Source organism: Aphelocoma coerulescens, chromosome 2 (genome assembly GCF_041296385.1).
Source record: "Aphelocoma coerulescens isolate FSJ_1873_10779 chromosome 2, UR_Acoe_1.0, whole genome shotgun sequence".
NCBI classification, from domain to species: Eukaryota; Metazoa; Chordata; class Aves; order Passeriformes; family Corvidae; genus Aphelocoma; species Aphelocoma coerulescens.
In genome coordinates this window covers 1,139,337-1,166,999 of record NC_091015.1, presented here as the reverse complement: position 1 = coordinate 1,166,999, position 27,663 = coordinate 1,139,337, and the positions used below count along the sequence as shown (strand labels likewise).

Genomic DNA, 27,663 nt, shown 5'->3' with positions numbered 1-27,663 from the left:
AGTGCCCCTAAGTGTCCCCAAGTGTCCGTGTGTCCCAGGATGTGTCCCCTTGGGTGTCCTGAGTGTCCCCAGCTGTCCATGGAATGTGTCCCCTCAGGTGTCCCAAGTGTCCCCAGCTGCCCACGAGTCCCCTCAGGTGTCCGTGTGTCACCAGGATTTGTGTCCTCGGGTGTCCGTGTGTCCCTGGGATGTACCCCACGTGTCCCCACGATGTGTCCTGGGGTGTCCCTGCATCCCTGGGATGTGTCCCCTCGGGTGTCCGGGGTGGGTGTCCCCAGGTGTCCGTGTGTCCCCAGGAGCTGTGTCCCCTCAGGCATCCGTGTGTCCCTGGGATTTGTGTCCTTGGCCATCCCTGTGTGTCCCCACGTGTGTCACTGGGATGTGTCCCGGGGTGTCCCAGACAGACCCCAGGCGTGGGTGGCCCCAGAAGGAGGAGGAGACACCCCAAAGTCCCCAAGGCAGGTGGCACTGGGCACAGAAAGAGCCATTTTTAACCCCAAAATGCTCCTGTGTCACCCCAAACCTCCCTTCCCCTTCCCAGGGGTCCGGATTCCCGGGAATGCTGAGGGTGACAGGAGGTCCCCAGGGGAGAGGGGACATCCCAAGCCACGTCCCCTTTGTGGCCCCACCCGGCGTCGGTTTTGGGGTTTGGGATCTTTTGGTTGTTTTGTTTTGTTTTTTTCTTTTGATTTTTTATTTTTTTCTCTTTTTTTGCTCCTTTTTTTTTTTACATAAAAAGTTCCGTAAAAATTGGATAAAGTAAAATGCTCGAAGCAGTAAAATCAATCTTATCAACATGGCCAGAAATCCGCAGTATTTACAGGGAAAATGGGAGGAAAACCTCGCGGAACCAAAAGGAAAACCAAGGAAACAACCCCAAAAAAAAAACCAAAAAAAAAACCAAAAAAAAAACCAAAAAAACCTTGGGAATAACCCCCAAAGTCTCCTGCCAAACGTTCCCGTGGGATCGGCACGTTTGGGGCTGAAAGCAACGGGAAAAAAGCAAATTATTATCAATATATTCACATATACGTTAAAATATAATACAGAGCTTGGGAGGAGAGCCGGGCTCGGCAAAGCCTGGATTGGGAAAAGCAGGCTTGGGAAAGCCCGGCTCGTCCGCGGTGGCGGGAACGGAGTTTGTTTTCCTTAAAAAAACAAAAATTCATCATCATCATCATCATCAATTCACAGGTTGGTGGCTCGGAAGGGCGAATCCCGGTGGGACTCGGGGCTCCCGAGAGCCGGGGGGTCATTCCAGGGGCTATTCCAGCTCCGTGTCCTCTTTGGGCTTGTAGAGGATCCCGAATTTCTGCATGTACTTCTTGATGTATTCCTTGGTTTTGTGTTTGACGTTCTCGTTGCACTCCAGGTCCTCGGGGTTCTTGCAGTACTTGAGCTCCTTGTTCATCACTCCGTGGGTCAGCTGCGGAGAGGCCGGGAATGGCACGGGAATGCCATGGGAATGGCACAGGAATGCCATGGGAATGGCACAGGAATGCCCCGGGAATGGCACGGGAATGGCGCGGGAATGCCGGAGTCAGGCCCGGAATTCCCAGCGAGCCGAGGCCCGGGCACTCCCCAAGCCACTGTGCTACTACTTCCCAAATATTTCTGCTGATTTCCAAATGTTCCCTGAGCTACTGTCATATTACTCCCCAAATATTCCTCAAATATCCCCCAAATATTCCCCAAATATCCCTCAAATATCCCCCAAATATTCCCCAAATATCCCTGAAATACTCCCCAAATATTCCCCAAATATCCCTGAAATATTCCCCAATTATTCCTCAAATATTCCCCAAATATCCCCCAAATATTCCTCAAATACTCCCCAATATCCCTGAAATATTCCCCAAATATCCCTCAAATATTCCCCAAATATCCCTCAAATATTCCCCAAATATCCCCAAAATATTCCTCAAATATTCCCCAAGTATCCCCCAAATATTCCTCAAATATCCCTCAAATATTCCCCAAATATCCCTGAAATACTCCCCAAATATTCCCCAAATATCCCTGAAATATTCCCCAATTATTCCCCAAATATTCCTCAAATATTCCCCAAATATCCCCCAAATATTCCTCAAATATCCCCCAAATATTCCTCAAATATTCCCCAAATATCCCTCAAATATTCCCCAAATATCCCTGAAATATTCCTCAAATATTCCCCAAATATTTCTCAAATATTCCTCAAATATTCCCCAAATATCCCTGAAATATTCCCCAAATATCCCTGAAATATTCCCCAAATATTTGGTGGTGTTCCCCCAATACCTGCTGTTATTTTCCAAACTTTCCCCAAGCTATTTTCCTGGTATTCCCCAATTATTCGATTATTTCCCAATATTCCCTGAGCTACTCTCCTATTATTGCCCAAATCTTTTCTGTTATTCCCCAAATATTTCTCAAATATTCCCTAAATATTTGGTAGTGTTCCTTCAATATGTATTATTTTCCAAACATTCCCAAGCTATTTTCCTATTACTCCCTAAACATTCCCCAGCCATTCCCCAAATACTGCCTCAAATACTCTACTAATATTTCCTATTTTTCCCCCAATCAATTTGCTGTTATTTCCCAAATATTCCCTAATATTTGAAATTGTTCCCCCAATATTTGCTATCATTTCCCAAATATCCCCTAAGATATTTTCCTGTTATTTCCCCGTTCTTCAAATATTCCCCATTATTCCCCCAAATATTCTGAATGTTCCCTGTTACCCTCAAGCGTTTCCTATTATTTCCCCAATGAATTTGCTATTATCCCCCAAATATTCCCTAAATGTTTGATAGCATTCCCCAAATATTCCCTAAATATTTCCTATTATTCCTCCATATTATTTCTCCATTATTCCCCAATTATTTACTATTATTCCCCAAATATTCCCCAAATATTCCCCAAACTATTTTGCTATTACTCTCCAACTATCACCTGAAAATCCCCCAGATATTCCACATTATTCCCCACACTATTTTACTGTTATTCCCCCAAATATTTCCTGTTATTCCCCACTCTTCCCTGTTATCCCCCCACCATTTCTCCTTCCCTCTTCCTCGAGGCAGCTGGAGGCACTTGGAATGACATGATCCCCCTTCCTGGGGCCAGTCCTGTGCCCCCATACCCCACATCCCATATCCCTGTACCCCCTATGTCCCCATATCCCATATCCCTGTACCCCCTATGTCCCCATATCCCTGTACCCCGTGTCCCCATATCCCACATCCCTGTACCCCCTATGTCCCCACATCCCATATCCCTGTACCCCCTATGTCCCCACATCCCATATCCCTGTACCCCGTGTCCCCACATCCCATATCCCTGTACCCCCTATGTCCCCATATCCCATATCCCTGTACCCCCTATGTCCCCACATCCCATATCCCTGTACCCCCTATGTCCCCACATCCCATATCCCTGTACCCCCTATGTCCCCATATCCCATATCCCTGTACCCCCTATGTCCCCACATCCCATATCCCTGTACCCCGTGTCCCCATATCCCCATACCCCCTATCCCTGTAGCCCCCACGTCCCCGTGTCCCCACATTCCCATGTACTTCCCATGTCCTTGTGTTCCTACGTTCCTGCACCGTGTTCCCATGTCCCACACCCCCATGTCCATGTCCCTGTGTCCCCGTGTCCCCACGTCCCTTTATCCCCATGTTCCTGTACCCTCTGTGTCCTCATGTCCCACATCCCCGTGTCCCTGCACCCACTGTGTCCCTACATCCCCACACTCCTGTGTCCCGTGTGTCCCCGTGTCCCTGTGTCCCTGTACCCCGTGTGTGACCACGTCCCCGTGTCTCTGTCTCTGTGTCCCCGTGTTCCCATATTCCTCGTGTTCCCAAGTCCTTGTACCCCATGTCCCTTTACCCTCCACGTCCCCACGTCCCTCTACCCCGTGTCCCTGTGTCCCCATGTCCCTGTACCCTCGTGTTTCAGCGTTCCCGTGTTCCCGTGTTCCCATGTCCCACTGCCCCCACATTCCAGATCCCCATGTCCCCGTACCCTCCATGTCTCCAAGTTCCCACATTCCCATATCCCTGTGTCCCCGTGTTCCCATGTCCCCGTACCCTCCATGTCCCCATGTTCCTGCATTCCCATATCCCTGTGTCCCCGTGTTCCCATGTCCCACTGCCCCCACATTCCAGATCCCCATGTCCCCGTACCCCCCATGTCCCCAAGTTCCCACATTCCCATATCCCTGTGTTCCCCTGTTCCCATGTCCCGTACCCTCCATGTCCCCACGTTCCCGCATCCCAGTGTCCCTGCAGCCCCCATTCCTCCATTCCCACATTCCCACCTTGCGTGCCAGGTGTTTGAAGTCCTCGGTGGTGGTGATCCGGCCCACCTTGCAGTCGGGTTTCCGGTAGGGATTCAGGCACTGCACGATGAACTGGGACATCTGCGGGACACAGCGCTGGATCCGGCTCCCCGCTCCCAGCATCCCATCCCATCCCACCCCATCCACCCCAACCCACCCCATCCCTGGGCTGGCACAGGGATCGCTCACCTCTTTCCTGAACACCTCCTTGCTCTTCTTGGCCAGCTCGCTGGACGTGTCGGCTTCCGCTGTCTTGGGCTTCTTGGAAGACTGGAGAGGGGAACACGGGGATGGCAACGCTTCCCTGTTCCCCCTTGGGAACAGTCCCACAGCCAGGGGGGCAGCACGCGCTTCCAGCCCATTCCCAGGGAGCTTCCCAGCCCCATGCCAGCACACTCCCCAGCCCAATCCAGTCTTCCCAGCCTGATCCTGATGGGCTTCCCAGCCCAGTGCTGCTCAGCTTCCATGCCCAATCCCAGTGCACTCCCCAACCCATTCCCAACACCTTTCCCAGCTCAGTCCCAGAGAACTTCCCAGCCCAAGGCCAGCACTGATCCAGGTGCACTTCCCAGACAAATTCCAGCTCACTCCCAACCCCAAGCCAGGCATTTCCCAGCCTGGTCCCATGAGCTTTCCCACCCAGTCCTGCTGCTCTTCCCACCCCGATCCCACCAAACTTCCCGGCCCAGTCCTGGTGCACTCCCCAGTTCAATCCTGGCAGTCCAGGTGAGCTTCCCAGTTCATCCCAGTGAACTTCCCAGCCCGATCCAGGCATGCTTCCCAGCTCATTCCTGCTGGGCTTCCCAGCCCAGTCCCGGAACGCTCCACACCCCAAAGCAGGCATTTCCCAGCCCAATCCCAGTGAGCTCCCCATCCCGACGCTGGCATGCTCCTCGCCCCAATCCAGGCACAATTCCCAGTCTGATCCCAGTCCAGGCCCAGCATTTCCCAGCCTTGCTCCTGGCACTCCCCAGCCTGGTCCCAACACATTTCCCAGCCCAATCCTGGCACAATTCCCAGCACACCCCGGTCATACTCCTGGGCTGGGAAGCACAGGGACCACTCCTTGCTCTTGTTTGCTTTGGAAAAAAGGCTGGAAAAAGAGCAGGAGCGGGTCCTGGGGCAGCCAGGCTGGTCCAGAGTGGGAGCAAGGCGTGTGGTGGTGGATTTTCCTTCAGGAATTCCCTGGGAGGGCTGGGGCCCCCCACAAGCCTTCACACGGACTAACTTTAGCTACAGTCAAGATGAAGGGAATTTTCTAGGAATTTCTGGCTGCTTCCCTGAGTACTGATCCCTGATTCACTAGCAGAGTGGAATCCGCTCTGGCTGCATCCCGGAGCACATCCCTTCCTGCTGGATCCACACCCACCTCCCACGCGCTCCCATCCCAAGCTCTGCCATCTCCTTGGAGCCTAAGGGAGGGAAAGGCAGCAATCCCTGCACCAGCACCATTTTCTGGGAGAGGTCTGGGATCCAGCTCATCCCGACTTGGATTGTAAGGACGGGAAGAGCAAAAGGATTTGTTAAAGGTTTGGAAAGCCAGGGGAGGTTTTCCTTCTCCTTCTGCTCTTTGATGATGTCCCAACATTTCTCTTAATTAAAAAAATCCCACTTTTTTAAAGTGTTTAACACTGAAGAAAGCAGGAGCCATCCCATCCCTTTCAATCCTTAAAAACGTGCCTGGAGGCTGGAGGGCAGAGCTGCAGACCCGTGGGAGCAGAGGGACAGGGTGTAAATCAGCCGTGCCAGGGAGGTTTTATGGCCGAGGCTTGGCCGGAGCAGGGACATCAAAGCTCCTGCTCCGGCCCCAGGCTCGGCTGCCACTTCAAAAGGCCGGGAATGGGGAGCAGATGGCTCCGGATGGCTCTGGCACCAAAGCCTGCAGTGCTCCGTGGGCAAACCCCTTGTCATTCCCAAACCCTCCCCAAACCCTTCGCGATTTCCAAACCCTTCCCAAACCCTTCATCATTCCCAAACCCTTCGTGATTCCCAAACCCTTCGCGATTCCCAAACCCCTCGTCATTCCCAAACCCTTTGTTCTTCCCAAACCCTTTGTCATTCCCAAACCCCTCATCATTCCCAAACCCTTCCCAAACCCTTCATCATTCCCAAAGCCTTCTACACCAAAGCCTGCTCCACCCCCAAATCCTTCTCCATCCCCAAATCTTTCTCCACCAACCCTTTCTCCATCCCCCAACTCTTCTCCATCACCAATCCCTTCTCCATCATGAAATCCTTCTCCAACCCCAAAAATCCTTCTCCACCAACCCTTTCTCTATCCCCCAACTCTTCTCCATCACCAATCCCTTCTCCATCATGAAATCCTTCTCCAACCCCAAAAATCCTTCTCCATCACCAACCCATTATCCACCCCCAAATTCTTTCTCCAAACCCTTCTGCATCCTGAAATCCTTCTCCACCAATCCTTTCTCCACTCCCAAACCCTTCTCCATGACGAATCCCGTCTCCATCAGCGATCCTTTCTCCACCACCAAATCCTTCTCCATTCCCAAACCCTTTTCCATTCCCAAATCCTTCTCCACTCCCAAACCCTGCTCCCCATCCAAACCCTTCTCCACCCCCAAACCCTTCCCCATCCAACCCCTCTCCGTGTGGGATGAGAGGAAAAATCAGTGTCTAAAACTGGCAGGGAAAGATGAGGAGGAGAAATAAAAGCTCCATTTCCAAGCTCCTCCTCGTGCCAAGGTGCCAATTCCTCCTCGGATAATTTTTCCTAATTTTAGGCTAAAATTGCATTTTAAATTTCTTTTAATATCAAAACCTCCTTATCAAGGCCTTCCTCCCTCCCCTCCCCGAAGTGTAATCCCATAATCCAAAGCCTGCCTGGAAAATTAACACAGAAAAATGCCCCAAAATGGTGCTGTCCCTGTTTTTCAGCCTCTGGAGGAGACGGGAATGGAGGAGCCACAAAGACAGTGGGAAAACCAGCCTGGGATGGAATCAGGAAGCCAAATGTTTGGGAAAAGCTGGAGGAGCCTGACTGGGATTGTCTTCTCCAGCAGCTGGGATCTGCTCCATTGACACCGACCTTTCCATGGAGAACCAACGGGCACGGACAAACCCATCCCAATTCCGAGCTTTTTCCATCTAAAAGGATGCAAAACCTTCGGCATCCAGCCCAGCGTCCCTGCCAGCCTTCCTGCTGAGCCACTCCCTCCAGAAAGCCGTTTTCCAAGGGGAAAAACAGGATTCCAAGGGTGTTTTAAAGGGAATGGCGACCCTGGCTTCCCACTCCTCTTGTGCCTTTCCATCAAAATCCTCCCCCACGGCCCAGGAACACCGGGAATAGCAGCCGCAGCTGTCGGACGCCGGAGCCGCGGTGCCGGTGGGTTTAATCCTTCTGGGTGGGTTTAATCCACTTGGGAAAGGTGTGGGGTGGGGAGCAGGGTGAAAAATCCAAGGAATGCGGTTGTAATTTCAGGGTGGAAGCGTCAGAGGCGGGAGCCGTGACCATGGGAATTCAGTGCCAGGAAAAACTCAACCTTCCGGCCATCCTGGCCCAGAAGAAAAGGAATTGAAGCTCTGGAGTGAGTTGGAACCACCTCACCCTGAGGTCAGCCAGAGCCACGGCTCATCTAGGAATGAGGGATTCGTGGATTCAGGGAAATTCAGGGATTTGGGGTTTGGAGCAAGCAGCAAAACCTGGAGGGAGCAGGGGGTTCAAGTCCGGCCCAAGGTGAAGCCCTTGGATGGTCACCTCAGCCCTCAGCTCCTCCTCATCCCAATTTATGGGATAAACCCCCACATTCATGGGAGCATCATTCCTTGCTGCTCCCTCTGCTGTTCAGGCAGCACTGAGACCCTCAAAATTCCATAGGAAAACAATTCCCAAGCTGGAAAGCACCAGCACAGCTCTGTTCCCTCGCTCGGAAGAGCCCAACCTTCTCCTCAGCACCTTGCTCCCATCCCAGGGATGCTCCCAGACACCTCCAAGCTGCTCTGCACCACTGAACTTCAGCTCATCCCTCCACAGGGATGCAATTCCCAGCTATTCCAGCTCCAAATCTCCCTTCAGAGCCTCAAATTAACATTTTCTTCATCAATCCCAACATCCTTCAACAGTATTTGAAATCCCGAGATCCCGGAATCTCCAGGGAATGCCATGGGATAAAGGTGACAGTGATCCAGGGGTAAGAATCCTTGTAAAGGGTTCCCTGGATTCCCCTGTGGAAGCAACAGCCCCTGGCTGTGAGGGGAGTGCCAGCTCTGAGCTCATTTTCCAATTAATTTCTTTCCAGGGAGATAAATATTTGTCCACAATTTTGTTGGAGTGAACTCGCCAGGAATCCTGGCTGGAGCACTCGGAGGCGTTCCGGGAATGGGATTAACCCTTGGGATCCTGGCAGCACATGGAAAAGCAACAGCAGCCGTGTGGGATGTTCCTGGGTGCTGCAGGATGGACACCACCTCCAGGAAAGTCACTCCCGGGAATGCGGGAGCACCGGAGCAGTGGGAGGATTGATTCCTTTCTTTCCATGGATCTTCTCCAGCTTTTTAAGGAATCAGAAAGATACGGGAAAGGCTCCTAAGCTACACCCTCAGTTTGTCCTTTTTCAGTGTTATTCCCCCTCATTCCCATTTTTTTGGCCAGCTCCACACACGAGGTTGGAATCCAGGGCAGAACTTCAGGGAAGTCCGGTGTCCACTCGAGCTGTGGCCACAATGGCCGAGCCCCAACAGAGCCACTGCAGAGGATCCGGGGTCACTTCTGTCCCCCTGCCACGCCCCAAATCCACACTGACCTCCCATCCCTTGGTCCTTCCCAAGGATTTGTCTCCCTCACCTTCATGGGGTTCTCGTCGTACGTGGGGGTCCCGAGGTCCATCTCGGCCTCGTGCTCCAGGTTGGCGTCGTCCCCGGGGCTGTCCCAGGTTGGAGGATCCCACTGGGTTTGTCTGGAGGAAGGGAGACAGAGCCTTGTCACCTCCTTAAAGAAACCAGGACCTGCTCATGGATTATCCCATCAGCTGGCACATCCGGATTCCACCAGCCATCAGAATTCCCGACCCACGGAATTCGCGGCCTCGTCTTGCTCCTGATGGTGAGTTTGAGGATTTCTAAGTTGGAGAAGGTTAAAACCAAGCAGGAAGAACTGAAAAAAGGGAATTTGCACCATTTTTCACCATGGTGACGCTGTGGGATCAAGGGATGTTCATCACCGGGATGAAATTCCCAGCAGGGAAAGGTGGGAATGTCCCAGCAGAGACCCCAGCTGGGCCTCCTCATCTCATCCCGAGACTTCCAACCAACACAGTTCACCAGTTCCTGCTCAACTGGTTTCAGTTCCAGGTGTTTGAAGGTCTCCTGCCCTGCTGTTGGTGTGCCAGAAAGCAGGGAGGAATCCAAAGGGAGATGGAAAAGTTTAGTGGATGCAGAGAAATGTGTGCCAGGAACAAGAACTGACAGCAGGAAATGGATATGGGAGAAAATATTCCTGGCTTATCCCTTCAGAGGTGGATCCCCATCCACACCTCCCATGGCGTTGGAAATGTAAAAAAAAATCCTTTTTAGAAGCTTAAAATTCGTTATAATTCCAGGTAAATGCATAGGGATTGATCCAAAATTGGTTCTTCCCAAAACTAATGGGAAAGGTGTGGGGAAAACATTGGGAAAATCGCGTTCCTTGCTGTGGAGGTGGGAGTCGGGCTCTTCTCCCCCAAAACAGGCAACAGGACAAGAGGGAACGGCCTCAAGTTGTGCCAGGGGACGTTCAGGTTGGGTACTGGGAAAACTCCTTCATGGAAATGGCTGTCCCTGGACAGTGGTGGAGTGCCCATCCCGGAGGGATCGCCAAGCCCTGTGGCCGTGGCACCTGGGGACAGGGGTCAGCGATGCCCACACTCACCTGGTGACCACGTGGTAGTAGTAGATCTTTCCCTCGGGGTCCCGGGCCGTTTTCCAGTTGGGAGGGAGGACGATGGTTTTGGGTTTGGGAGGGGACGGCGGAGGCAGATCCAGGAGGTTATTGGTGACCACCAGCTCAGGCTGGAAACAGCATGGAAGGGATGAAGAGGAAAGTCATGAGGGGCCATGAGAGGTGCCCTGAGAGCTCTTTATCCCATGGGAAAACCCTCCCCATCCCTTTGGATCCAGCAGTCCTCACCTGCTGGATGGGCTGGGGCTGTCCGGCTGCCACGATGGTGGTGACGGCCGTGGGGGGCTGCACGATGACTCCCTGTGGATGAGCCGTGTAGATCTGCTGGCCCTGGATGTACTGCAGACCTGGCTGGGCATAGCTCTGGAACAGGGAATCACACTCAGCTGGTTTTCCCAAAAAAAACTTTGCTAGAGGAGTGCCAATGTCCAGCCTGGCCTTGGGCACTGCCAGGGATCCAGGGGCAGCCACAGCTGCTCTGGCAATTCCAGCCCAGCCCCTCCCCACCCTCCCAGCCAGCAATTCCTTCCCAATATTATCCTTAGATTTTTGGAATGTGATTAATTCTGGTAGCTCCAGACTCCCACTTCCAAAAGCCAGTGGAAGCTGAGCTCCCACATCCACGTTTTACTCGTTTACTCAGCTCCTGCCCACAAACCTCCCTTCAACAGTCAAGAAACCAACACAACTTCTCTAAAGAGGTTCTGAAACATTCCTGCAAGCTGCAAGCTCCTGGTTTGCCCCAAGGACTATGGAATCATCATCCCTGGAAGTGTTCTATATCCCCCATCCCTGGAAGTGTTCAATATCCCCCATCCCATCCCCCATCCCTGGAAGTGTTCTATATCCCCCATCCCTGGAAGTGTTCTATATCCCCCATCCCTGGAAGTGTTCAATATCCCCCATCCCATCCCCCATCCCTGGAAGTGTTCTATATCCCCCATCCCTGGAAGTGCTCAATATCCCCCATCCCTGGAAGTGCTCAATATCCCCCATCCCTGGATGCTCTCAGTATCCCCCATCCCTTGGAATGCCCAAGGCCAGGTTGGACATTGGGGCTTGCAGCACCCTGGGCCAGTGGAAGGTGTCCCTGCCCATGGCAGGGGGTGGACTGGGATGTTCTTTAAGGTTCTTCCAACCCAACACATTCCCAGATTCCATGATTCTCTAATTCATGCCATTTGTAGATGGAAAATGCCCTGGAATGTGCTTTTTTCCTACTCCTGGGCAGGAAGTTCCCTGAGAAGAGCTAAGAAGATGCTCCAACAAGAGAAGCAACAGTGAGTAACTCAACTCCCAGCTGGCTCCCCTGGTTCCACGGGTGTTCCCAGCTGGAATTACCTGGACGATGGGTGGGGTGGTCTGTGAGTAGGGAGAGGTCACTCCGTAGACGGTCTGGCAGGTCTGGCCCTGGTAGTAGATGGCCGGTTGGGACTGGGCCGGGGAATAGGGCTGCTGGACAGCCATGGGCTGCTGGCTGGAATCCCACACCCCGTAGCTCTGGCTCTGCACCGCGCCGGCGGCGGCCACCGGCAGCACGGCCACGTTGGCCTCCTGGTGCACCACGGTGTCGCTCTGGGCCACGTACTGCGGGGTGGTCACCTCCATGGTGGTGGCCACGTGCTGCACAACGGGCACCGGCTGCGGCGTGCTCAGGGCGGGCTCCACCGTGTGCCCCACCAAAGTCTGGGAATGCTCGTATCCCGCCGGAGAGCACATGGAGTCCATGGTGGGCGTGGGCAGCAGCACCTTGCCGGCGTTGGGGTTGCTGGGATCCACGTAGGCCTGCATGGGGTACCCCGGCGGGTACCCGATGAAGCTGTGGTGGGGCGTTCCGTAGCCCATGGAGTCGTAGGGAAGCGGGGACGTCATTCCCAGGTTTTGGAGCTGCTGTTGCTGTTTCTGGGCTTCCCGCTGGGCCACCTCCTGCTCGAAGAGCTTGCGGCGCTCCTCTGTGGACAGCTTGTTGCGGTCCTTGGGCCGGACCTTCTTCTTGGAAGATGCTGGCGTGTCATACCTGGGAGAGAGAGAACAGGGAAAGGGCTGTGAGGCCTCAGGAAGCTGCAGGCCCAGGGCTCCAGCAGCAAAAGGGAGGGTGGGAAACCTGGAATGCCCAACAACAGTGGCGATTCCTAAAAGCATTCCCTTTTTTCCGGCTGTTTGAGCAACTCAAGAGAAAACACCAACACTCGCTGGTCCTGCTCCCCCACAGGGAGCCAGGGCAGGGGGTCAGCAATCCCGATGGATTGGCCAACATCAGCCTGGTGCTGATGGAGACGCAAAGTTGCCAGAGAAGTTGTCTGGAGGAGCTGCTCTGGGATACCTGGAGAGCGAGGGAACATCTCCAAGAGAACCCAAGGAAAGGTCACAATCAGCAGGGCATCCCAAAATGCTGGAAACATTCTGCCGTGTTCTCCTAAAGCAGGACCAACAAGGAATTTGGAAGAGGCTCCCAAACAGGAGCAACTCACACCACGGCACCTTCCCCCTCAAATTCCAGAGCTGGAATGAGAATTCCATCTTTCCAGTCTGGAACCCTGACACGGGAGCTACAGACACGGCAGAGAACAAGGGAGTCACAAACAGCACATTCCTGTTGGGAATTCTGCTCCTTCCCAGACCACAACTTCAGCTTCAAAAAATAATGGTGTGGATGGGGCTTTAATTCCTTAAGAGTTTTCATCCCAAAACACGGAGCAGCTGGAGGGATTTTTCCAGGGAATTAAAGAAGGAGGGGGAAAAAAAAGAAAAAGCCTAAGGACTTTGATCAAAGCCCAACCAAGGAAAATTTCAGATCAAAGGTGGATATTTCCAGACGTTACGAGTGTGGTAAAACAGGGATCACAAGGAAAAATGCTTTGCAGCCTGAACATAATGGATTCTACAAAGCATCCAGGATATTCTCCACATATTCCGTGTCCCTGGGATCCATTTACATATCAAAAGCACATTGCTACCAACAGATCCGCTGGAGCTGTTTCCTGGCATTCCCAGAGGAGCTGCAGGATCCGTTAATGGGAACCTCATTGTCGTGAGGAGTTTGGTTTCCCTAATTAAAGTCTTTCCTGGCACTGCCTGCAGAGTTTGGAGGAGAAGCAGCCGGCGTGGAGGGAGCGGGGAGAAGGAAACCGAGGGTTTAGCGTTCCCTTCTCCATCCATTCGGTTATTTTCCTTATTAAATCCTTGGGATAACAAAGGGGGATGCTCAGAGTGGGGAGAACATTCCCAGAGAAGGATGTTGCTCCTTCACGGACACGGCACAGGAGGAAGAGCCAGAGCAGCAACTCCTCACCCAAAAGAACCGCTTGTTCTGTTTAGAACAACCCCGAAAATCCAGGATTTACTTCCTGGGGATGTTTCCAGCCTCGTTCCAGGGGGATAGATTTACATCTGTATTTTTTATCCAGATGTTTCCAACTTTCCCGGCTCAGCTCAACGCGAGGTTTCCTCGTCTGGCTGACTCGGCACCAATTGTTCCCTAATTACGGAGCGGCTTTGAGAGGGACAACAGAGAACGGAATTCTTGAAAGGAAATTCCGTGGTATTTTTCCTGCCTTTAACACGATCTCCAGTCACTCTGAGCTCCAAGACATGGAATATTTTCCTTCTCTTTATTAGGAGTCGCATTCTCTGCCCTGGCAGTGATGCCACCGTTCCCAAGGAAAGGCAGGAGACACGGCACCGGCCTGCTGGGATCACAGCTCCCCGGATTGTTGTCCTTGCAGGAATATGCAGGGAATAATTACTCAGACAAGGAAGTTTTGGAGTTAGAAGTCCTGGTTTGGGCACTGCTCCCTCCTGTTCAGGTAGGGATTGCTCCAAGTTTAGAATAATTCCCAGCACACGGGGAAGAGGAGGAGGAGGAGGAGAAGGGAATGGGTTTTGAAGGACCCAGGGAGCCCTTTGCATTAGGAGGGCTGCATCCTGGAATTCCTGGATTCCCCAGCCCTGGCAGTGCCCCAGGCCAGGCTGGACACTGGGGCTTGGAGCACCCTGGGACAGTGGAAGGTGTCCCCATGGCACTGGATGGGCTTTAAGGTCCTTCTGACCCAAACCATTCCATGATCCCTAATTTCTGTGCAGGAGCTGGCACAGCTTTCCTCATTTCCCACCTCATTCCCAGAACACACCTAAAGATGGAGGTGCAGCTCATCCCAGAGAAGAAGCCACCAACACCACAGAACCACCCAGCTCCCGGGAACAGATCTCACCACCAGGATTGCTCCAGGAGAAAACTCCCTTCCCCAGCCCTGGGCGATTCCAAAGATCTCCAGGACCATTTTTCCTGCAGATTTTACCCAGGAATACAGCAGATCCCTGGAATACGGTGGATCCCTGCCAGCACTTGCCTGTCCTCCGGCCTCTTTGTCCCCCGCTCGTAGCCCGAGGATGGCGGGGACAGGGAATCTCTGCGTCTCTTCCTCTCCTTGCTCTGGCTCTGCCGCTCCGGATCCCGCTCCCGGCTCAGGATGGGGTTCTTGGGAGTAGGGGTCTGATCCCGGAGCCCAGCTGTCTCTCTCCCACGGTCAGCTGTTGGGAAAACAGGGAAGAGGGAGGGAACTTTTATTATTTGGAGTATTTAGAGTCTCCATCTCTTAGAGCAAGAGGAAACGGCCTCGAGTTGCACCAGGGAAGGCTCAAGGTTGGATTTGGGAATATTCCTCTTGGAAAGGGCTGTCCAGGGGTGGAGTCCCCATTGCTGGAGGGATTTAAAAGCCACGTGGATGTGACACTTGGGGACGTGGCTCAGGGGTGGCCTTGGAGGCGCTGAGGGACAGCTGGACTCAATTTTGCAGGGTTTTTCCAAGCTCACCAATTCCATGATTTTAATTCTAGGTTGCCCCATACCACCCTCAGGGCTCCATCTCCCACCACCCACCGCTCAGGTTATCCTCCCTATCCCAGGAGCTACGCAGGCAGAGCATCCCTTGGCATTCCCAACTGGGAAAAGCAAGCATTTCCATGGGAGAAGAGGAGAACATGGAAAAGGTGAGGACTTACCACTGCTCTCCTTTTCTGCTTGGCTCTTCTTCGGGATGCGATACACCTCCTGTGGAAAAGGCAGGGTCAGAATTCCAGCTGCTCCCAAAACCACCCCAAACAGCCGAGAACCGCACAAATCCTTGACAGGGAACCACCAAAAAAGGATCTCTTGAGGGAAAGTTCTGGGGGTTTTGTGGTGCTCTCCACATATTTCCTCTGCTCAGGGTCTGATTTTTGATGGATTTAGGTGGAATTTTGGGCCAAGAGCTCTGGGCAGAGCTGTAGGGTGCTACACATTCCGTGGGGAGGTAAGAGTGTCCCACCAGCACCTCCTGCTGTCCCTGTCCTGGTCTCCAGGGCAGTTTCAGATTGTCCTGCTCGGAGCAGGGAGTTGGGCTTGGTGATTCCCACTGCAGATATTCCATGGGTCTGTGATCCTAGCTCTGGTGGCCAACATCTGCTCATGGACCATCCCTGGGCTTCTCCCAGCTCCCGACAGCCTCACTGGGGACAGGGTTCATGTTTCCATGATGTTCCCAAGGTCTGGTGTTTGATGTTGGAGCATCCCAAGGGAAATGAGCAGGAGGCCAAGGGCCAGCTCCAAGCGACCCCTTCGACCAAGGACCTGCTGAAGCTGCTGAGATCAGACCCCAGCGTCCAGCACTCCTTCAATGGCAGCAAAGTCCAAACCCTCTGCTCATCCAGCTCCTCCCTCAGCACAGGAGAGAGTCCAGAGGAGGCCCTGGAGCTGCCCCAGGGCTGGAGCCCCTCTGCTCTGGAGCCAGGCTGGGACAGCTGGGAATGTTCCCCTGGAGAAGGGAAGGACACAGGGAGAGCTCAGAGCCCCTGGCAGGGCCCAAAGGGGCTCCAGGAGAGCTGGAGAGGGACTGGGGACAAGGCATGGAGGGACAGGACACAGGGAATGGCTTCCCACTGGGAAAAGGGAGCTTGGGGTGTGATGTTGGGAAGGAATTGCTGGCTGGGAGGGTGGGGAGGGGCTGGGCTGGAATTGCCAGAGCAGCTGTGGCTGCCCCTGGATCCCTGGCAGTGCCCAAGGCCAGGCTGGACATTGGGGCTGGGAGCAGCCTGGGACAGTGGGAGGTGTCCCCGCCCATCCAGGGGTAGGATGGGATGATCACAAAGGTCTGGTGGAGATGGCACCGTGGGAAGGAAGGGAAGAAGAGTTGGGAATGAGGATCAGAACTTCCCTAAAGCCCAGCTTCAGCACAACAGCCCTGCTAAACCCCACTGGAGTGTGCAGCACCGACTCTTCCCATGTCATTGGAAGCAACTGTGCACCCCCACAATTAGGAATGAGGTTGATTAGCACCTTCCCATGCTCTGCTGTATTTTTAATTGGAATCTTCTGGCACTCTCAGTGTAAATCCCATTTTATCTCAGCGACGCTCATGATCCTACAGAGGTTTTACATTTACATTCCTGACTGTCCAAGTCCTGAAAGCTGGGAATAAAAAGCTCATTTTTTGTTTCATTCCAGCTTCTATCAAGCCCTAGCTCTGTTCCCTTCCTGAAGGAATACAGCACTCCCAAGAATTCCCAGTTGTTTCCAGCTGCTTTGTGCCTGATGGGGCATCCCTGATGGAGCTGCAGCTGCATCCCAAAACAAACCCCACGGAATCATGAAGGAGATGCTCAGTTCCACACAAAGAAATTGCTGTCGGGAGCTCTGCTGACATTCCAGCTTTCCCAGGGCACCTTCCCGAAAATATCCTTTCATTTAGGCCCTGGATGAGGCAGAGTGGGAAAAAAGATGGATTCAACTGTTCCTGGGGGGAGAAGGCTGCTCCAGGTGGGAATTTAAAGCTCCCATGAGCTCAGAAATGTGGAGTTTACCTTGATTTGACTCTCAGATTTTAAAGAGTATCTTTTTTTTTTTTTTTTTTTTTTTTTAATTCCTTGAGTTTTTAAAGCTGTTTGGGAATTAATTAACGGGTGGCTCAGGGGGCTCATTAACAACATGTCCACCCCCAGGCCTGGATGGGCTAAAAATGAGAATTTCCTTTAGTGAATAAAAGGAAAGGAGAAGAAACCCCGTTGTGGTTTGTCCACGAGGCAAAACCACTTCAAAAGTGCTGCTGCTGGTTAAAAATAAAAGGGATTTGGGCCAAGTTTTTTAGGTTTTTAAAGACATTTTTGCTTTTCCATAGAGCTTGGACACAGCACGTGCAGTTTGAAGGATCTACAAAAAAGAGAGGCATTAAAATGACATTTTTTAGTTGTTTTTATTTGTTTGTGTGTTTGCTATGGGTTAAAAGACTCCAAATCCAGGGGTTTTCAGATTAAAAGTAAAGAAACAAAGCAGCAGCTCCATGTTTGGGGCGGGGAGGGATGCAGGAGGAGCCCATAATTATGCAGGATTTATGTATTTATGAATGATGTCATCTCTGCAATGTCCCATATCATGGAATCATGGAATGGTTTGGGCTGGAAGGGACCTTGAAGCTCATCCAATTCCAACCCCCACCATGGTCAGGGAACCTCCCACCAGCCCAGGGTGTTCCAAGCCCCAGCCAGCCATAATTTATGGATTTGATTTTATTTTCCCACAGAATTCCATGGCTGTGGATGGCAGGGACGATCTTGCCTCTCACTACCTCGTGTGGGATGGAAGTGACCACAGGGGCAGGTCCTGAAGCCCCAAGATCACCTCCCAACAATGGGTTTCCCAATTTCATTTCTTTCTTTTCCACACTAAACTCCTAAAAATGTTCCTTTTCAGAGCAGCACATCCAAAAAATTCCCCCAAATCTGCCCCAGGGCTGTTCCCAGAGGGAATGAGGAGCCATCAAGGAACGGGATCGTGGATGAACTGCCCAGAGGGGAAGGACAACACGAGTGTTGGGAAGAGCTAAACCACACCAGCTCCCAACTCCTAAAAAGGATCTGTCCCATTAAAGAGCAGCATGGGGAATGGGAAATTACTGGGAAAAGGCTCGGTGGGAAGAGAAGGAGGACAAGGAGCACCTGGAGTAAGGGGACTCGGCACCCCCGGCACTGCCGCTCCTGCCACACCTCGCTTGAGGTTCACCAGGGCACTGGGGGAGCCCCTTCCAGGATCCATCCCAACCAACTGGCCAGCCCTAAAAAGTCCAGGAAGCCCAAAATCCAAGGTCATTATGAGCAGGGAGTGAGCTCTCATCCTGTTGGAGAGCAACTCCAGCTCTACTCGGTGGAGCCTCCAGCATCCATGTGGGAAGATGGAGACGGCAAAGGCTTTGAACCAGGAACAAACGGAAGGACTTGTCCACATTGCTCCATGAGAAGCAGATGGTGGTCAGACCAGGCTGGGGAAACTCCCAAGAAAAGCCGATTTTATTTTGGGAAACGGAAGCTGCTGGCTCAGAGCTGCAGAATTCCTCAATCAACGCGACCGCCGCTAACGGGCTCCAAATGGCTCCCGAGCTTCCAGCACAGCTTTGAAGGGATTGCACGGAAAATTAAACGCAGAAGGAAAAGTGACACGAGTCTGTTCAACACAAAAGAGGGGGATAAAATGGGATTTAGGCTGTCCAGCCTCAGGCACAACCCAGCCTTGGCTTGGGAAAGGGAAGAGAGCTGCAGGAGGGAGTCCGGACTCGAAAGATGCAGCAGCGGGAAAGGAAGATTGTGCCTTGATGGAACCTCCTCCATGAATCCATCCCTCAGCTGCCAATCACTCCTGAATTAACGGTTGGATTTGATGATCTTAGAGGTCTTTTCCAACCTTAAGGATTCCAGGAGTTAATCCTACAATTCTATGAACTTCTGCTGACTTGTTGAAGGAACACAACTCAACCAAATCCATCCCCTACGTGGCTGGATGCTCTTCCTTCCCTTCCTCCCTCCTCTCCTCTCTTCCCTCTGCAGCTCCAGCGTGATCCCAAGGGATGGGGCAGAGCAAGAGGAAGGAACAACACCACGAAATCCCTGCTGGAAGGCCAGAAAATCCCACAGCAAACCCCGGCCTGCCCGCTCCCCAATCCTATTGTTTTCCCAAACTATTCCTTGCTCTAAGTTATAGCAAATTATAAAATTCCCCATTAAAGCATGGGATGCGCGTGCCAGAGCCAGAGCCAGGCACTCCAGGAAGGCTTCACTGGGAAAGGGACAGGCAAGAGCAGCTTCACAGGGCATTACCAGGATAAATCAGAGCAGACTTGGAAAGATCATCCCAGGGGAAGACGGAAGCACCTTTGGCCTTGGTCACCCAAGATGTCCCATTCAGGGTGAAGTGGCCTCCAGGGAAGGCTCAGGTTGGATATTGGGAGCATTCCTCCTGGAAAGGGCTGTCTGGCCCTGGCACAGCTGCCCAGGGCAGGGGTGGAGTCCCCATTGCTGGAGGGATTTCAAAGCCCTGTGCATGTGGCACTTAGGGACATGGCCAGGGGTGGCCTCGGCAGTGCTGGGGGAAGAGTTGGGCTCAATGGTCTCAGAGGGTTTTTCCAACCCTATCAATTCCCTGATTCCATGATTATTAAGCTCCCAGATGGGAGCAAAAAAAAACCAAGTCCACTTTGGCCCAAGTCAGGGTGAGGGCTCAGCCTTGAGCTCCAAGTCACCGCAAACCCCTGGAAGGTCAGAAGCGTCCAACTGAAACCTCTTAAACCCAAGACTGGCTCTTCCAAAAGACTTTTCCTAAAACCAAGACCTTCTCCAACTCACAAGGAAAGGACCTGTGAACCCTCAGAGCCACAACTCCCAACCGCCCTTTCCCAGAAGGTGAGGGCCTCCTCTGGGGTGGAGGAAGATTCCCAAAACTCGGTCCCACCTGAGGCAGAGTGGCACCAAAATGTCCTCTCCTTTCCCTCAGCTCAGCTACTCAACCTCAGCCATCAAGTAGACGTTGGGAAGAGCTTCCCAAGCTTGGCCCTACGGTGTGTTCCGGTGTTTCCAAGAGGTCTGTTGGCCATCGCACCACGTGTCACCTCCAGCACGGGCCTCTCCACACGGATCAGCCCACGGAGCCTTACCTGAGCGCGATCCACCCGGAGGAACCACGTGGAACCAGCACCTGTGCCCCTGCCGGGTGCCCAGCAGGCAGCCTTTGGCACTGGGAGGGAGTTTTCAGCCCGGGAGAAGCCATGCGGCGCTTCCTCGGACAGCGGGAACGGCGCCCACGAGCCCGGGCTGAAAACTCATCCCGCTGGGAATGTGAGTGTGTGTGTTGTTGTGCCGGGGGTGGGGGTGTGGCCGTGGCCAGCACTCCTCACGGAGTCGGAGTGTTGGAGCCCTGGAAGGACTTAAAAGTCCTGTGTGTAGAGGTAGAGAAAAAAATTAAGCTCACTTAATCCTTTCAGGCCAGGAGCTGGGATTTCCCCGGAGCGACGTCCATTGCCGGCAATGGACGCACCAAAATAACGTCGGCATCCCCGAGTTAACCACCTCTGTCCTCCTTTCACCTATCACACTGCTCATGCATCATCCAGCTTCCCAACCATCTTCCCGGCTCTTCACGCTATGTCCTCTCCCTTCTTCCGCACGGAGTTGGAGAAAAGGAGCCCCTTGGTCAGCTCTGGCTGCCCGGAGAAGCTGGATGGAAACGGTGGAAATTACAAGGGGGTCATCAGCAAGGCTGGAGAGGACAGCGCTTAAGTCACGACGTTTCCGACCCTCCCGCCCCCCAGCCAAGGCCAGGTGTTCCACCGCCCCAAAAACCCGGCTTTTCCAAAGCTTGGATGTGCCGGGAAAGGCACCTGGGGGTGAATGAGCCATCCCCCTTCCAGCTTGGATTTGTCTTTTAGACATCCGGGATGGGCTTTGGTGGCACCTCATGAGGTGAGAGTTGGACAGAGGCAGTTAACTCCCCGAGCCATGAAAAAGTCCAGCACAGGATAAATTCCCAGCTCCCAGCTTCCCTACAATTGTTTTAGAGAGAAACGAGTTGTCACAGCCCCGTGTCACGATCCGGCTTTTTTGGGATGGATTTGCTGGGATTACACTCCAAGCTCGTGAGATCCAACCCCATCCCTACAAGCAGACCACGACCTCACTAATAAATACACGGAGAGGATGAGGATCCATCTCTAAAATCCGGGAATGTGGCAGGACTCCGTGGTCCAACCACAACTTCAACAAAATTCTGTGGATTCCCAAGCTGAGCTTCTCCAAGCTCCAAAGAAAACACAAATCTTGGGGATAAAACGACACCGTCAGATCAAATCTGGTCTCAGACCAATGTTTTGGGGGAGTTTTGTGAAATTTCACACATTTTACCAGTATTTTATCATTTTCTCTGTGCTGTCCCGTGAGCGTGGAAGGGAACACAGCGGTTCCAAAGGAAAAACTCCGTCTGGATACCCAGAACAAGTCTCCAAAGCAGAGCAGGACTAAGGCCTGCCTCAACTTTCAGTTTAAAACAGGTTGGACTTGATCTTGGAGGTCTTTTCCGACCTTAACAATTCTCTTGGCAATGACGGAAAAGGACTTTTTCCTCTTTAACCACAAATCCAACCTGACGGTGTCGCTTCAAGAGGAAAAGCACACCAAGAGTCTGCAAATTCAAAGCTGGTAAAGGATCGGATCCACTCGGAACAAAGGGGAGGAAAACACCAAACCACAACCCAGCCTCTCTGCAGAAATGTATTTCAGTCACCTCGCTTCTTCCCCCCCCCCCACAAGATTTGTGGCACAAATGATTGTGCCCAAAACTCTCAATTACCCGAGAGTGTCTGATCCTCCTGAAAAATTCAGACTGAGGCAAAATGTCCCTGAATTCTCCTGGGAATCTCTGCATTTCTAAATCCTGATGTTTGTAGCTACAGAATGGCACAAGCAAAGCTTAAGGTGAGGTCTCCTCCACCTGCGCTGGCGCCGCAGCACAATTAACACCCGTTATTTTAATTAACCTCCTTCAATCATTACTCATTATCAAAGCCAATGGGTAAATAAACTCCTTAGCTCTGTGATGCATCAGAAAACATGAATTTGCTTAAAACTACTTCCAGTAATTAAAGCTGGGCTGGTGGTTGATTGAGAGAAGGGCAGAAGAGCCTCCAAGTGCCACCAAGCCCACAGGAAGCTGGAATTGCAGCAGCACCTTCAATTCCTGCTGGATCCCCAGGAATCACTGGGTTTGGACTTCTTAAAGAGGCTCCCACCCCTCCTGCCCTTGAATATAAGGAATATAAAAGAATACATGGAACGCAATCCTACAGAAGCAGCAGCTCGGTGAGGAGCTTCCAAAGAGCTAAAGAAACCCAGGAATGACTGAAGTGCTGAGTGGAGAGCAAGATCCATAGAACCATGGAATGGTTTGGGTGGGAAAGGACCTTAAAGCCCATCCAGTGCCACCCCTGCCATGGGCAGGGACACCTCCCACTGTCCCAGGCTGCTCCAAACCCTGTCCAGCCTGGCCTTGGGCACTGCCAGGGATCCAGGGGCAGCCACAGCTGCTCTGGGAAGCTGTGCCAGGGCCTGCCCACCTTCACAGCAGGAATTAACTCCTTCTTAACCACTCACCTAAATCTTTCCTCTTTTAGTTTAAAACCATTACTGGAATGTCACCCTACATCCCATCAGAAAGGAGCTGTTGGCCGAAGATCCCACTGGCCGCCTATGGGACAGGGACATGATTCCACAGGACAGAGGGAGCCACCAATCCCTTCTCTTGAAGAGGTTTTCTGCTCCAGAAGACCTTGGTGGGAGTGAAACCACTGAAGTCCCAAATAACACCCAAATCTGGGCATTTCCATCTACAAACACCCAGGGGTTGATCCAACATGGCCTTTGAGAGAACCTTTGTGGCCAACAGACCCTTCCTCTGGAGGCTCCACACGGTGCAGATGAAAGCAGATGTTGAAAGGACAGGAAAAGCTGAGGATGTTGGGATTACTGAATTCAGAGAATCCCAGAATGCTTAGGCTGGGAGGGACCTTTGAGATCATCCAGCTGCACCCCCTGCCATGGGCAGGGACACCTTCCACTACCCCAGGGTGCTCCAAGCCCTGTCCAACCCGGCCTTGGGCACTGCCAGGGATGGGGCATTTAGGAACAGCCCTGAACACTTCCAGGGATGGAATTCAGGAGCAGACAGTCCATCAGTTTGTTTCAACACTGATGGATATGAGCCACTTCCACCCAAAATGCTCATGGCATCTCTGGCCTCCTCTCCTGATGGGTTGAGAAGGGAATCTCAATCCCTCAGAGCTGCCCTTTTCCTGGACAGCCTAAAAAACAACGGGATGACTGAGGTGTCCTTGTGTGCCCAAACCCAACCAGCTGATGATCTCAGCGTGTGACACCCGGACTCAGGTCACACCCAGGGCAGTTTGCACCAGAGGATTTATACAGAAAGCACTTTTTGTGTAGAAAAGACCGTTTTAGTCACCAAATATTGACCAAAAGACATCGAACCAGCCCCATTTGCACCACACCACCACCAAATCCATGCTTTCCTTAGCTCCAGGTGCTGGAGCTGCACGGAGCTGTCTCTTACCTTGAGCTCCTTCCAGCTGTCGAGCAGCCTGGTGGCCAAGTCGCTCACATCCACGATTTTATCTGTCTGCTCCTGGCTCCTCTCGCTCTCCACGTCGGAAACTCCTTCCTCTTCATCCTGCGACGGCGTTTCCATGGCCATGGGCTCTTCCAGCTTCGCTCCGTTGCTCTCCTTGACCTCTGCCTCAGGCTCGGCCTCCAGCTCGGCAGGCTGGGATTTGCTGCTCTCCACCGGCGCCTCCACAGCAGTTCTGATGTCCTGCTGCTGCTGCTGCTGCTGCTGCTGCTCCTCCGTCACCTCCATGGGGGCTGCCTCCAGCTGGTCCAGGTCCTCCTTGCCCTCCTTCCCTTCCAGCTCGCTGGTGGTATCCGAGATGGCGCTGTCCATGCTGTTCTCGCTGATGATCTTCAGCCTCCGGAACACCAACTTCTTGGGGGTGTCCGTGTCACCTTCCACGCTCTGCTTGGCCGAGAGCTCCGGGGTGTTGAGCGGGGTGTGGGCCCGGGACGTGTTCTCGCTGGAATATCCGTCGCCCTCGCTGAGCTGCGGCACCGCCGTCTTGGTCTGAGCCCAGCGCTGGATGATGGGCAGCACCTTGCTCTCCTCCAGCATGTTCTTGGTAGGGATGGGCAGCAGCTCCAGGGTCTTCATGATCTAAGGGCAAGGACAAGCAGGGCATTGTCAGAGCCATCAGGATTTAAAGTTGTGTCCAACCTGGAATAATTCCCTTTTGTCAGGAAGAATTCAGTCTGGAATATCAAGGTGATATCAAGGTTTGGGTGGGAAGGGATCTTAAGGATCATCCACTCCACCTCCTGACATGGGCAGGGACACCTCCCACTATCCCACGTTGCTCCAAGCCCTGTCCAGCCTGGCCTTGGACACTCCCAAGGATGGGAAGTCCACAATCTCTCTGGACAACCTGTGCCAGGGGCTCACCACCCTCACAGCCAAGAACTCCTTCCTAATATCCCATCTAAAATCTAAGTATCTGATCTAATCTATCTAATGATGGTCACAGGTCATGGGTGAGGGATTTCGGCAAGAATTTCTCCGTGGAAAGGGTTGTTACACATTGGAATGGGCCACTCAGGGAAGTGTTGGAGTCCCCACCCTGGAGGGGTCCCAGGAAAGCCTGGAGGTGGCACTTGGTGCTCTGGGCTGGGGACAGGTGGGCATCAGGCACAGCTGGGACTCAATGACCTTGAACTTCCAGATGCCTTTGGGCATCCAATCCCAAACTGCTTATGGAAAACCAAAACATTCCAGTTCCATTTCAGACTGTGAGGATCTCCAATTCCCTGTGCTTCAGCATGGAATAAACAGCAACAGCAACAACCTTTAAGTCTCGCTCACGGAATCTACCTCAGGAATTCAAGGAAAACCACAGAAGCAAATTCCTTCCGTTCATTAAGGATGTGCCTGAGGGCAGAAGTTTCAGGCCTGTAGTTCTGAGGCACCTGAGTTTGTTTTCCATGAACACTTGGCATGGATTTGTATTTAAAAAAAAAAAAAAACAGAAGGAAAAGAAAATCCTCGTGATCCCGAACATTCAGCAAAGGTGCCGAAACCCTGTTCCCCAAAAAGGGGGAAGTCTGGACTCCCCGTTCCTGGAGGGATCCAACAGCCCTGTGGATGTGGCACTTGGGTTAGTGGCGGCCTCGGCAGTGATCAGGAATGGTTGCACTTGATCTTAGAGGGCTTTTCCCACCCTGAGGACTCCGTGGGAGCTCCCAACCCCAGGGAATTGCTGACCTCCAGCTGCAGCTTCAGGTTGTTGGCGGTGCTTCCTCTGCCATCGCCCAGCTCCGTCATCCAGATCCAGAGCAGGGACAGGCCGTGACACTCCAGGAAGGACTTCAGGCAGGACTGGGAGTGAGTGTTCTGGAGAGCCAAATGTGGGAATAGTCAGAGACTTCCGGGCAAAACCATGGAAAACTGCTCCACTGGGATTATGGTGAAACCCACGGCAGAGCCAGAACTCAGCACCTGAGCACGTCCAACCGGATTCAAGTGGCTGGAAGTGCTGGGATTGGAGCAGGGATTCAGCAGCAGGACCAGGATAACCATTGCACAGCTCGTACTGGGGAACAAAATTTAAGGGCAATGGATCCTGGAGCCGCTCGGCTGAGCTGGGGATGCTGGAACAAGGGCAAGACCTGCCTCCCACACCCCCCTCTTCCTCTGAGGATGCCACGTGAACAGCACGTGGATCCCTCCCGCTCCCAGGGCTGCTCCTCACCTGGATGAGCTTGAGGCAGGTGAGTTTCTGCTCCAGGGTTTCGATCCGCACCATGAGCCGGGACAAGCTCAGCACCTGGTTTTTATCGGAGAGGCCCTCCCCGTTCTCCAGCAGCGCCTCCAGCTCCCCATCCACCTGCACAGCCAAAGGAGAACAACCTCAGCCCCAGGCCACGGAATTCCCTGACTCCAACCTCCGTTTTCCCTAAGGAATGTCACGTTTTAGCTCCAGACAGGTGGAAATTCCGGGTGGCCGCACCAAAAGCCTCCCCGTTGATCGTCTCAGGTAGGAAAACAAACTAACAAATGATCTTTAATTGCAAGTAAAACTTATTCTTTATATTCTGAATTGTAGAAATCCTTTATAAACCTGTAACAGATTCATGGATTATAAATTTTATAATCCTTACAACCAAAGGCTCCCTTCTCCACATGGACACTGGAATATCCCCCATCATCATTTTGTGACTAATCAATGTTCTAACACACCCTCTAAACGATGTATCAATTATTTCTTGCCTTCCTCACTCCCTGATACAGCAAATAAAAATGAAAACTGTCATTTTTAAACTTCTCAAAAGAATTAGGAATAAACCTTCTCCATAGGAATAGAGGTTTCTATCTTCAAGGATGGAATAATTACAATTTGTAGGAATTAAAGAAGAGCCTGTGCAGGTTCTTGCAGATGATTTCACACAGAAAAATCCCTTTTGCTCTGGATTCTCTGCACTTTTTCCACACGGTGTGAACCCATCCCTGCAATTCCAAGTGCTGCCTCTAAGCCAAAACAATTTAGAGACTCAAATTCCACCTCCCAACCTGGAACTCTGCCCTCAGAGCTGCCCAGTTTCAGGTGATGCCCTAAATGGTGGAGCCAATATTGTTCATCTTTCATGGATGTTTAAAAATCGTGGAAAACAACCCAATTTTTTTAATCCATGTGGAATTTATGGCAGGGTTTAGTTACAGATGAGCAAATACTGGACCTGGGAAAGTCCCTCTCTGGTGGGACTTTAAATAACCAGGAGAAAGGAAATATGGATTTAACTGAAGCTCCAAGAAAACACAAATCTTGAGGGGCCTTGTGAAATAAAATCATTGAAGTTGGAAAAGACCTCCAAGATGATCAATCCAACATTTAACGACACATCCACAGGAAAGACTGAACCCTGAGGTCATCAGGAGTCATCTGCTCCAAGGGAACAGCCTCAAGCTGTGCCAGGGGAGGGTCAGGTCGGACACTGGGGAAATTCCTTTATGGAAAGGGCTGCTGGTGGTGGAATCCCCATTCCCAGAGGGATTGAAGCCGAGTGGACGTGGCACCTGGGGACGTGGGTGGTCTTGGCAGTGCTGGGGAATGGCTGGACTCAATCCCAGAGGGCTTTTCCCACCTCAGGGATTCCGGGAGAGCCGAACTCACCGAGTCCTTTTTCCGGGAGCGCTCCTTCTTCATCTTGCCGCCGGCCGCGCGGATGCTGACCCTGTTCTCCCCCCCCAGGTAGCCCCGGCAGTTGGAGGAGCCACAGAAACATTTCTGGGCCTCTTTGCTGTGGGGGGACACAAAGAGAGGTTCAACACCAGCTCCACCCCAGCCACAGGCACTCGCCCAGCTCCAGAAGCCGGGCTGGGAATGGCTCTGCATGGAAAAGCCACCGAAAATGCAAACAAAGGCTTTGCTCCTGACACAGCTCCCGTGAGCCCAAGCTGTGGCAGCTGCAAAGCCAAGCCTGCCTCACTTCCAGGCTCTCTGCAGGTCCAGAACCAGGAACCAGAGAGGAA

At 52.5% G+C, this 27,663-nt stretch overlaps 1 protein-coding gene across 2 annotated transcripts in view; it reads right to left on the bottom strand.

The window, feature by feature from the left end:
* Positions 1 to 768: 768 nt before the first annotated feature.
* The window catches only part of SETD2 (SET domain containing 2, histone lysine methyltransferase), a 44,061-nt gene continuing 17,166 nt past the window's right edge, over positions 769 to 27,663 (bottom strand). The window contains exons 8-20 of one of the 2 annotated variants that reach the window (XM_069006194.1): positions 27,305 to 27,431; positions 25,886 to 26,020; positions 25,399 to 25,527; positions 23,644 to 24,297; positions 15,228 to 15,276; positions 14,576 to 14,756; positions 11,568 to 12,243; positions 10,455 to 10,589; positions 10,197 to 10,336; positions 9,135 to 9,246; positions 4,520 to 4,600; positions 4,310 to 4,411; positions 769 to 1,426 (exon numbers count right to left, since the gene is read on the bottom strand). In XM_069006194.1, the coding sequence (XP_068862295.1) occupies positions 1,265 to 1,426; positions 4,310 to 4,411; positions 4,520 to 4,600; positions 9,135 to 9,246; positions 10,197 to 10,336; positions 10,455 to 10,589; positions 11,568 to 12,243; positions 14,576 to 14,756; positions 15,228 to 15,276; positions 23,644 to 24,297; positions 25,399 to 25,527; positions 25,886 to 26,020; positions 27,305 to 27,431 (2,683 nt within the window). In that variant the 3' untranslated portion in view covers positions 769 to 1,264. Of the gene's footprint in view, positions 1,427 to 4,309; positions 4,412 to 4,519; positions 4,601 to 9,134; positions 9,247 to 10,196; positions 10,337 to 10,454; positions 10,590 to 11,567; positions 12,244 to 14,575; positions 14,757 to 15,227; positions 15,277 to 20,493; positions 20,739 to 23,643; positions 24,298 to 25,398; positions 25,528 to 25,885; positions 26,021 to 27,304; positions 27,432 to 27,663 lie in introns of those variants that run through there. The other variant, XR_011148911.1, reaches the window with a different exon arrangement.